The following is an 11430-nucleotide window of genomic DNA, read 5'->3' as shown; positions in this document are numbered from 1 at the left end:
GACTCCAGACCCTTAGAGTTTTCATTTGTGTAAATCTGCTTAGAAAACTTTTTCAAAATGATCATGGACGCCTTTAGTTTGAACTATTTGTAAAATCTTTGTACCTGAAGCAGTCTTTTGCACTTGACATCCGCGTTACAAAATAGAATTTGTTAACAATTTCTTTATCAGGATAATAAGAAAGAAGCCGCTACAATTTTACCAAAACAACTTTTCACTTTTTAAAAAAAATATTTTATTTAAGAATTTTAACTCAGCTTAAGCTTTTTGTTTTGTTTGTTTGTTTTTTTTTTTCCTTTCCTTTTCTTTTTTTGGGGGGGTGGGGGGTGGGTTGCATTTAAAATTGAACACGGACTCGAATTATTAATTAATTGTGACTTACAGTTGAGGTAATCCTACCGACATATTGATATTGATTTTGCCATATAAAACATGACCATTTCTTTGCTACTTTGCCGTTTAAATTAGACTGAATTATTGAGTTTAAATTTTGTTTGAAATTTTTCATATTTTCTTATTGGCTAATCTCACATTTTCACATTAACTGCACAGATAGACATTTTAAAGGTAAGAAATCTATAAAGATTAGTATTTAAAATTTTTATTGCAACAATTTGACAGTCGAATAAAGAAATAATATTTCATAAAAGGTTTATAGCACAAAACGAATGCAAGATGAATGAGCGAGAAATACTATTCATTATTTCTATATCTATATTTAAAAGAAGTCCAAAAAGAGAAAAAAAAACTTTTCATATGAATTGATTTAAAAATTCCACATACCGATAGAATATAGATATTATAAGATGTGTTGTCAATTTATGAAGTCTCTTGTGCTTATCATAAAGACTACTTTTGTTTGCGATTCTTAATCAATATGCCCCACATCGGGCAAAGCAAATAATTTGTGTTTCAGGTAGGCAATGAAATGTCACTGAACTTCTAGAATAAAGAAAACGAACCAGTATGGTAGGTAACATTTATTTTATTAGCTATCTTGCGGAAAAATAATTTTAAAAAAAGTTTAAGAAAAAGAAAAATATAATAATAATAGCAACACTTTCCAAAAAAGGGAGATCGCAGCAAAAGATAAACAAGTTCTAAATAAATTATTGTCAGATTAGAGAAGATAAGAAACAGAGAAAGCACTAAGGATATTTTTCTAGTTTTTAATTATCAAAAATATTTTAAAATAAAAGATAAGAAATCTGGCAAGAAAATGCAAACAATGTTTGTATAAAACATTAAAAAGGGTAAAGTAAAGCAGGCGCCTAAAATGTATTATTTGTGTAGAGAAGGAAGAAACTTGGATAGAATTTGAAACATACACATTTAAAAAACTTCTGAAGATTTATAATTTTACAATCCAAATTTATGAAAGGTCACCAATACTTCTCTTAAACAGAAGGTAGCATTTTTTGAAAACAAGGGTATATTGATGCTGAGAGATAAAAATACCTTAGAATGACATACAAATCTACGCTCAAAACATTAGATTCGGAACAAACCCCAGTTAAAATTTCAAATTGATATAACTTTTGAAATAGTTTTTAAAGGACAGGTTTCAATTTGAAAATCATACACAGACGTTTTAAAACTGATGTTTCTTTAATAAAAGTAAATAAATAAAAGAGATATTCGAAATACAAATTTTAATTTAATTTTTTTCATTAGTTTTTAGAATTGGGGCCCGATTGCTGACTTTGATTAGCGTACTAATGAACACTTGTTTGTAGTTTACATCCAATCTTGAATACTTCAACTCCTATCGAGTCAGCATCACAAAATGTTGTTGAAATGTCCAAATCAGACACAGATCTTGGACTCATCACAGTGAAGTGATGATATTAATGCAGGAAAAGCACGTGCGAGATAGTGGCGTTCACAATTAATTATGCACAAAAGGAGAAATTCGCGAAAAGTTTGAGTTGTCTTCACTGACTGGACATAATTCACAAAGAGAGAAAAGATTAAGAAATCATAATGATTTTAGCTATTTCAATATCTTTTGTGTTGTTAATTCTTAAGTCTATTTCAGTACCCTTAGTCGGACAGTGTCCAATGTCCATGCTTACCCTGGATAGATGGAGGTACTTACGCTGGATATGTCATTTGATATTTATCTTCTCCCATTCATTTTTGACACCATTGACGGCTAAATTTCATTAAGGCAAATAATATCTGTTCGCTGAAAATCCGTTTCAAGAATAGGAATTTGATAATTTGAGTAAATCATGTCCACTTCAAAAATTATCTATATTTACCTTGCGACTTTTGACGCTAGCGATGATAAGAATAAGATGGAACTTGATATTCTTCTCAAGAGATGTAAAGCAAATATAAACAAAATTCTTTTTGCTCTCTTTTCTCAAGTATCATTATAAACTACTTAAAATATAATGTTGAGAGGAACAGTTCATTTCAAATTGACAAATGTATAATCACTTAAATTATCAGGAGCGTAAAGTTATTTGATAAAATGTCATAGGAGAAAAACAGAGAGTTGAGTACGATTACCGTCTCTTTTACTTTAGTTGTTCATAATTTAAATGGCCCTTATTCATTCATATACAGTAAAAAAAATTCTAACAAATGTCAAAGTCAATTTTCATATTTATAAACTTTCACTGAAATATTTATCACTAAATTTGACACTGAAGTGTTTTTGTAAAAAATTATAAATGTTAAAGTTTGTGAGAGCATCTTCAAAAATAAACTGTTTCATGATAAATTCACAGAATTCCATTTTTTTAAATGATATTCTTTATGATGTCTTTCTCAAAGCTCATCCGTACTTTGGACAACATAAACTAAGTATGTAATCTATCCTATGATTAAGAAAAAGTTTCGATATTAGTTTGTGCAAACACGACATTTCCATGTAAATCCTTTAGACCCTCGACAAATTCTAGTAGAATTGAAAAAAAAAACAGGTTTACAGAAAAATGCAATGAATTTGAAGATTTTGAAGCTCGCAAAAAAGCAGGAAGACATTTTAACAGATCACCATCTCCGTTAAATTTTAGTAATAATCGGATATTTCGAAGGCAACATACCAAAATATTTGCCCTGAGGTGACAGGAAAGCCCTGGAGTGTTATGTCGCCCAATGCCGAAGGCAGAGGGCGACATAACACTCCAGGGTTTCCTGTTACCGAGAGGCAAACATTCTGGTATTGTTGTCCGAGAAATCATGTCATATAGGATATAAAACATTTTAAAACAACCAAACTTTAAATGAACAAAAAGCAGATGTTGTCCGGACATTTTAATTTTCGAGGAACTGTTAACCTTTGCTTAGCAACTGCTTATAGAAAGTGAAGAAATATTAATATAGAAAGCACAGTGCCTTGGCCAGTTTACCAAGGCCACCAGGTCTGAGAACCCCTTGCTCTACAGACATAAAAATTGTTACACTTATATCCCCTAAAAAGCAAATGACCCTAATTGATTTTGATGTCAAAGGTCAAGATTCAAACTACAAAGGAAGATATTGTCTATTCAATAACTTGAGAACCCTTTAATGACGGACGTCAAACTTGGTAATTTGTACATTGGTTTCGAACCGAAGAATTGTACATTGGTTTCGAACTGAAGAAATATTAATATAGAAAGCACAGAGCTTTCTATATTAATATTTCTTCACTTAGGGCAGTTATGTTAGTTTAAGAGTTGTTGTAAAATGTGCTTTATAAATAAAAATTAATTTCATTACAACATGTATTGGTAACGATCCTCTAATAAAACTAATGTCCAAATAACTGTATCTCACTTCCATTCTCAATGACCGTGTAGTATAGGACAGCGCCGCGAGAATTCCATCGGCATCGAAAGCAAGTTTTTAACTTGCCTAGATAGCCGAGCGGTCTAGCGCGCTGTTCCTGTACTGCTAGGAGACAGATTCCGTAGGTCGAGAGTTCAACCCCGGGCTGGGGCGGAAGTGGGTATCCTTATAAAAGTGAATTTCTCTGTGCTTTCTATATATATATATATATATATATATATATATAATCCCTTGCTTTAAAATGCAAATTTATCGGAACTTCGATTTGTGAAAATTCTTGCGTTCTGAAATGAATGATAATGAGCAAAAATGTGCGTTAAAAGCAAGAAAATGACTCTCAGTGAAATCTCAAATTTCATCAATGTATCCGTACTGGCTACTGCGAAGACGATGTTACCCCCCCCCCTCCTCCCCCTCTTATATCGTTTTCATAAGAAATTTTAGGCCCAGCAGTTAAGTTGTTGGTGCTAGATTCCTTTGACAGCTGTTTGACTATACAGGGAAGTCTAGCCACTTTCAACAACGCTTTCTGACATTATACTTTATAACTAACTAACCACGAATCTACAAGTAGCCTAGCACCCTGATGAGCAATGTCGCCTTACAAAGAATAACTTCAGTGTAGAATTCATGTTTACAACTTTCAGTCAAAAGTTTGTATGAAATAAATCTCCAACAGATTGTCAAATATGTTTTTAAAGACGCAGATTTCTCAGATTTCATATTTTGTACATGATCTTTCTTTCGGCATGTCCAGTGCGACGTCATCAATTTTATGGGTCATCGATTTGGATAGACGTCATTTAAGGTTTCACAAGGGTTATCTCAACGTTTTGTTCAAACGAAAATAGAACGTGTGATTTAAAATTTCTTTTATGCAGCTCGTTGAAATGGTGTATATTAATTCGCTCGACAAGCCTCGCGATTATATTACTACCGTATTTAAATTTATGAGTTTTAAGTGCATACAGTACTGAAATCACAATAGCTAATAACTTTTTTTATTTATCAATATCCTTAATAAATGCATTTCGTTTGATTACAAATATTTTTTTTTTAAATTCCACTATTTCTATTATTCTGTGTTTATTTCATTCTAGTGAAATATACGTTTGTATGATGTTTGTATGATTAATGCCAAATATCTATTGTTAATATTTATTAATACTGCTATTTACAATGTATATGACGATTTCTATTGGAAATGTTTTTAAAAATTCTATTGAAATACAATTCTTTTATTAAACTTTCACTCAGGAAGTTTTGTTCTGATTTAAAAAAAAATTGACGACGAAGGAATTTGATAAATGTGTTCTTTAAATTTACTGGTATTTTGGGGATTGCTAGCATAACTGGGTAAAAAACTAACTAAACAGTACTGAAGAGAATAAAGGTTCCCCTCTAGTGAAACTACAATCTAATTATTTCAATAATCCCTGGTGCAGTGCTTAAAGAAGTAAAGTTTAAATAAATTGGCAAAGGAGTTTTGCTTTATTATGTTGTGTTTTAAGGAACATTTTGTAAATTGGCTGATAAATTGTCAAGTCATAAACCACGAGATAAACTCGAAAAATATATATATAAGCTAAGGCAGTCTTTGTGCAATAAGCTCCTTTCTTAAATAGATTCATTATGATAAAAGAAAACATTCTGAACACGATTTACCGGTACATTTGATGTTTGAAAATCACCTAACTTAGTTGCATATTACATAAAATCTTTTCTATTTGGTTTGTAGTGGTGCGACGTGTCTTTGTTCTTGATCTTCTTTATATCTTCGGCAATCACAACCTTGACATCCCAAGTAAAAGGTAACCCTTACATTAGATAATTGCTTTTTTAATCATAATTATAATGAAGTGTTTGTTTTTTATAACATAAAAATAATGTTTATGTGAAAAAATATCAAAGTATTAAATGTTCGTAACTCTAAAAGCTTAAAATCACAAATTCTTGTATTTTGTTGTTGTGTTTTTTATTTTTATCCCATCAAATATTCAAAAAAAAAAAAACAGTTTAATACAATTGTGCAAAACACATTTATTACTACAAGTAGTAAATCCAAATTTGCCTTGTCGTCGTCATATATCAAAGGTCAAGATCACTGAACACTAAGTCATTATCATAACGTTAAACTTGAGTGTGGTGTAAATTGATAACCTTCAGGTTTCTCATGACCTTGCCTCGAGGACAGAGGTCATGAGTATTACTAGGGAAGAGGAAGATACCGGTATATGTGCGTTAAAAGACTCATAAGTAGTACAATCAATGAAATTGTTTTGCAATTTATAATATACTTTGTCTGAAGGAAACGCTAAATATTTAAACACGTATTTTCAATGCATTTCATTAAAAGGCTAAAGCCTTGAGGATATGAGGATACTTTAGCCATACTAGTAAAAAACAACAACAACAAATGGTAACTTTACACAAGTGTAAGTTACACTATTTTATTTTGGCAGATTGTACTCCAAAACCTACAGATCTTATATTTGTCTTGGATGAAAGTGGCAGTGTAGGGAGTGATAATTTTGTTCTGCAAAATGAATTCGTTGCAAAGTTTGTTGAAGATTTCAACATTGGGATAACTGCAACCCAAGTGGCAGTTATAACCTTTTCGACTTCAGTGAAAATAGAGTTTTATCTGGACACTTACCACGATAAAACACAATTAATGGAGAGCATAAAGCAGATCAACTACTCGCATCCCGGTTTAACAATGACTCAAAGAGCCTTAGAAAGCGTACGGACTGAAGTTCTGACTTTGCAGAAAGGAAAAAGACCCGATGCTCTGCCTTTAGTTATTGTGTTGACAGATGGAAAATCTATGATTCCAGCTCAAACAATAAAGGAAGCAAAAAAACTTCATGACATGAATGTTACAGTATACGCTATTGGTATTTCGGGCGACGCGAACGAAGATGAGTTGCAAGGAATTGCATCCAAACATGATTACGTTATAATGGTGCAAGATTTCAGCAATTTAAATTCAATACGGGGTAAAGCTTTATCCGGTGCTTGTGAAGGTAATTAATATACATATATGTTAATCTTATACGATACCAATCTCTTTGAATTGATTACGTTTTTAAGGACTTCCTCATATGAATCAAGTTTTGCTTGTTTCACAGCCATTTTGAAAAAAGTTAAGGGAGACAATGCAACACTATCAACGAAACCAACGACTACCATCATGAAAACCTCTCAATCAACAACCTTCACCACCACGCCTACCACAACTTCCACAACTACTACCACTACAACTCCTACAACCACCAAAGCTCCTACCACTACAACTCCTTCCACCACAACCACCACCACCCCTACAACTACCACAACTACAACCACCACACCTACCACTACCACCACCACACCTACCACCACCACAACTCCTACAACTACAACTCCTACAACTACCACAACTACAACTCCTACCACTACATCTACCACACCTATCATCACCACAACTCCTACAACTACAAGAACAACTCCTACCACAAAAACTACCACACCTATCACCACCACAACTCCTACCACAAGAACTACCACACCTACCACCACCACAACTCCTACCACACCTACCACTACCACAACTCCTTCCACTACGATTTCTACAACTACTACCACTATAACTACCACAACTCCTACCACTACAACCTCCACCACACCTACCACTACCACAACTCCTACAACTACAACTCCTACAACTACAACAACTCCTACAACTACAACATCTCCTAAAACTACAACGCTAACCACAACAACCTCATCTTCAACAACCGACTCTTCTTCCACGACAATTAAACCCACTTTCAACACAACCCCTACCATCACATCCACCATTTCTAAAACCACAACTCCTATCACAAAAACCACTACCTCTACCACCAAAATTTCTACAGCTAAAAAAATAATCATTACACCAAAACCCTCTACAGCTTCTGCCTCGTCCACCAAACCCAGCACCACGACCACCATAAAAAAAAATACTCCCACCACCACTACTGTGAGGGTTACTCATACCACGCGTCTGGCAAGTTCAAACCATATTTCCATAACTACACCAGCAATGCCTATTCCAGGTTTGTATATCGACGATATGTCAGCAACACTAGGAAAATGTCTACGTAAGCAAGAAATAATGCTGTAAAGATACAGTTAAACTTTGCTTGAAAAATAAAAAAAAGGAATGTTATTGCAATGTTCTCGAACAGTTCTTAAAAGCAAAAAATAGGTAATTATACTTAAACCAAAGACAAAAAGAATGTTTCTCTCTCGGGTACAATTCGCACCACTACAGTCAGGCCTATTTCAGGTTTGCTATGAAATGACATATTTCTGCTTTTTTGTCAAATGATATTTTGCACTGTGGCGATTAATTCCGATTTATTTCATGAACAAGAAAACTTGTTCTCAGCAAGCATCAAAATTACTTTTCGAGATCTTGGCTTGTTTTTCCCCTTTAACAAACCAGCATCTACAACATCTATGAGGCACCCTTCCATTCATTTTGTTGTTTTAATTTACCACAGTAAACAATATTTGGACTAGAAATAACGCTTTCTGCGGGCGCCCTATAGTTATCAGTCCGTCCGTCCATCTGTCCGTCCGAGATCTCTTGTCCGGAACATATCTTCTCTCTCCTTGGCCCAGTCTGGCTCATACTTCACCCACAGAGTGTCTTTGGGTAAAGGCTGTGCAGTGACCTTGAACCATGTTTCTAGGTCTAAGGTTAAGGTCATAGCAGAATTATATGAAAAATCCTTGTCCGGAGCATATCTTCTCTCCTCTTGGTCCAATGTGGCTCATACTTCACTCACAGAGTGCCACTGGTCAAAGAATGTGCAGTGACCTTGAACAAAGTTTCTAGGTCAAGGGTCAAGGTAAAAAATAGCCTCTCTGTTTAAAATCTTTGTTCGACGCATAATTTCTTTCCCTTAAGTCCAGTCAGCCTCAAACTTTACCAATTGACTTAGGGTACGGAACATTTGTGATTTTCCTTCCATATTTTGATAGAGGATATCTTAACAATTTTCATAGAGGATATGCGACATACGTGATTTTTGTGCCGTTTTTTTTTATAGAGGGTATGGAGCACTCGTGATTTTCGTGCCATATTTTATTATAACAATAGAAGCCCTTTAGACTCAAACAACATATCCCTTAATAGTACACATATGTTCCTCTTCAAAATAAACCCTTTTTCAACTACCTTATATTTTCATGTTCGTTGCTGAAAGCGGGGCCCTTTGAGATGGCCACCATCTTAATGATATCTAGTTATACATGTATATGGCGTCCTTTTGACATACATTTAGCATATTAGAGTCACTGTAAATATACTAAACAACAGGTGTTCTTAATACTTTTAGATTACACATCGCTATCTCCTGATTTATCGGTGTCAAAATCCACTGCAGTGTCATCGAAAACTGCTTCTCCCACGACCAGCAGTTTGTCTGTAACAAAGTTTGTAGTTCCTGGTTGGTTCCAGTATATCGAAATAGGACTAATCGGTGTAACAGCTATCACTGGCGTTGGGCTTCTTGGATGCTGTTGCTTAAAATTCTTTGGTGGTAAACGCAGGGAAGATGATGAGGATAGTGAATATGAGGACGAAGAGGAGATACTCCCCTCATGGAAACAAGGCCAGAGACTTCCAGCATCCAAACCAGGAGGATGGACAGATGGACTTCGGTTTTAAAAACATGTCATAAAGAATTTTCTAAACTTTTTCCAAATTATTTCCATCTTTCCTTGTGATAAACACTAAATTTGGGAACTGTTATCTGTTGTTTAAATTCAACAACATTCACATGATAACAGACATAAACGTATTCATAATTTTTTGTATTCTAAAAATGGAACACCTTTATGTAAGAACGATACAATATTGTTTTGATAATTGCAGCTGAGAATAAAAAATAAATTTAAATTAAACAAAAGAGTACATTTTTTTTATTATTAGTTTATATATTATAGTTTAGTTATTATTAGTAATCATGCCATTCGATAAGTGTCTTAGTAAAGAATCTTAAGGTATTCCAACCCTAATTGTCTCAGATTCAACAAACAAAATTGAATACATAGCAGATATGTACAGGTTATGTATATTCAGTATATTTAGATCCAAGTCCTATTTGCTAGACCGGAATGTGTCCAAATTAATGACCCTCAAATGACCTTGACTTACCAGTAAGTTCATAATTAATAAAAAACCATTGTAATAAAAAGTCGTTTCAGTCCTTATTCTATTCCTAATCATAAATAGCCTATTTATACCTTCGAATTTATTGGTATTCTGTATTTGGCTTTTAATTTTTAAATATTCGTTTTTCCTCATAGACCATGTTTTTCACTTTGACTAATTACTGGTTAGGTAATTATATTTTGAAAAAAAATCTCTTGGTAAGTCCTCTTCTATTCAAATTGTTTTTAATTAATATCAGCGTATTTTATTTGTGATGGGTATTTAAGATAGAGAATAAGGTCCTCTTAGGGGTGGAATACCTGTCCTCAGTGTACAGAGGGGAAAAGAAAAATAAATTCATTTCATAACTAGTATATAATCAACTGATATTTTTAAAAGTGTGTGTGTGCATTACTCTAACCATTGGCATTGTCCGAGGATCACTTAATACTTTCATAAAGTAAATTTTATCCTTAATACATAAGAAAAGTAGAAATCTTGTGTATTAATAAAAAAAAATTAACAATATAATACATAAAATTCAGAGTAGAAATGTGAGAAAGCAAAACCAACTCACCAGTATTGTCAGGCCGTGCTCAGTGATGTGTGCAGTTTAACAAATTGAACACACCCGGTGAAACATAAATATTTACAGTAACAGAGCTCGTGTCCTGTTTACAAAACAGTTTACGTTCCACAGGGTGTGGAAGTTGCGGGTCCTTCGGATGAGACCTCAAAAACCGAGACCCCGTGTCACGGCAAGCGTGGACACGATAAAGATCCCTCACTGCTCAATGGCCCAGAGTACCAAGTAAAGGTCTAAATTTGAAGCCCTTCACCCGAATATGGTGACGTCTCTATATGAGTGAAAAATTCTCGAATGGGACGTAAAACAACTTAAAATCAATTAATACTTTATGAAAGTGCAAGAATGTGTCAATCAAACGCGTTCCAAAATTCGTTGTTCCAATAATTTCCAGATAAAATTTGATTTTTTATTATATTTCCGTGTGAAATGCTATGGCAACATACATGTATAAGTCATATTATACAGAAAATTTGAGAAAATATTAACTTCAAATCTGTGTCTACATGTATGTCTCTTTAATTTCAATTTAATCACTTAAATTGTTTAAAGTAAAATTGAACATATAGTAAGGAACGAAATTTTGTGTGATTAAAAAAGATGCATTTATAAAATAATTTCCTATTATCAACTTAGCAACATCTGATAGCAGTGAATGAAGAAGCACTATAAGGTACATGTAGTTCAAATGCATTACATGCCTCTTTCTTTTCTCAACAAATTTTGATAATGCATATATTCACAGACGTTCTTTCTTTATGCTATGAATCTCGTTTTCTGTCTGCCCATTTGTTACAAAATATTTAACATTGTTCAAAACTAAGACATGGCTTTCATATTTACATGTACATTACTTGTGTCAAGACCTTTT

The 11430-nt window shown here is 33.5% G+C and overlaps 1 protein-coding gene across 1 annotated transcript; it reads left to right on the top strand.

Moving 5' to 3' along the window:
* The first annotated feature begins 3108 nt into the window (after positions 1-3108).
* On the top strand, positions 3109-9487 carry LOC133188663 (uncharacterized). Its single transcript, XM_061324168.1, has 4 exons — positions 3109-3172; positions 6246-6809; positions 6915-7865; positions 9156-9487. Exons 1-4 carry the CDS (start codon positions 3109-3111, stop codon positions 9485-9487), a joined length of 1911 nt encoding a protein of 636 aa, XP_061180152.1.
* Positions 9488-11430: the final 1943 nt, after the last annotated feature.

Source organism: Saccostrea echinata, unplaced genomic scaffold (assembly GCF_033153115.1).
Source record: "Saccostrea echinata isolate AGI-Se365-2 ecotype Australia unplaced genomic scaffold, CSIRO_AGI_Sech_v1 ptg000016l, whole genome shotgun sequence".
In the NCBI taxonomy this organism is placed as follows: Eukaryota; Metazoa; Mollusca; class Bivalvia; order Ostreida; family Ostreidae; genus Saccostrea; species Saccostrea echinata.
Note: the sequence above shows the minus strand (reverse complement) of the source record. Positions and strands in the feature narration are given on the sequence as shown.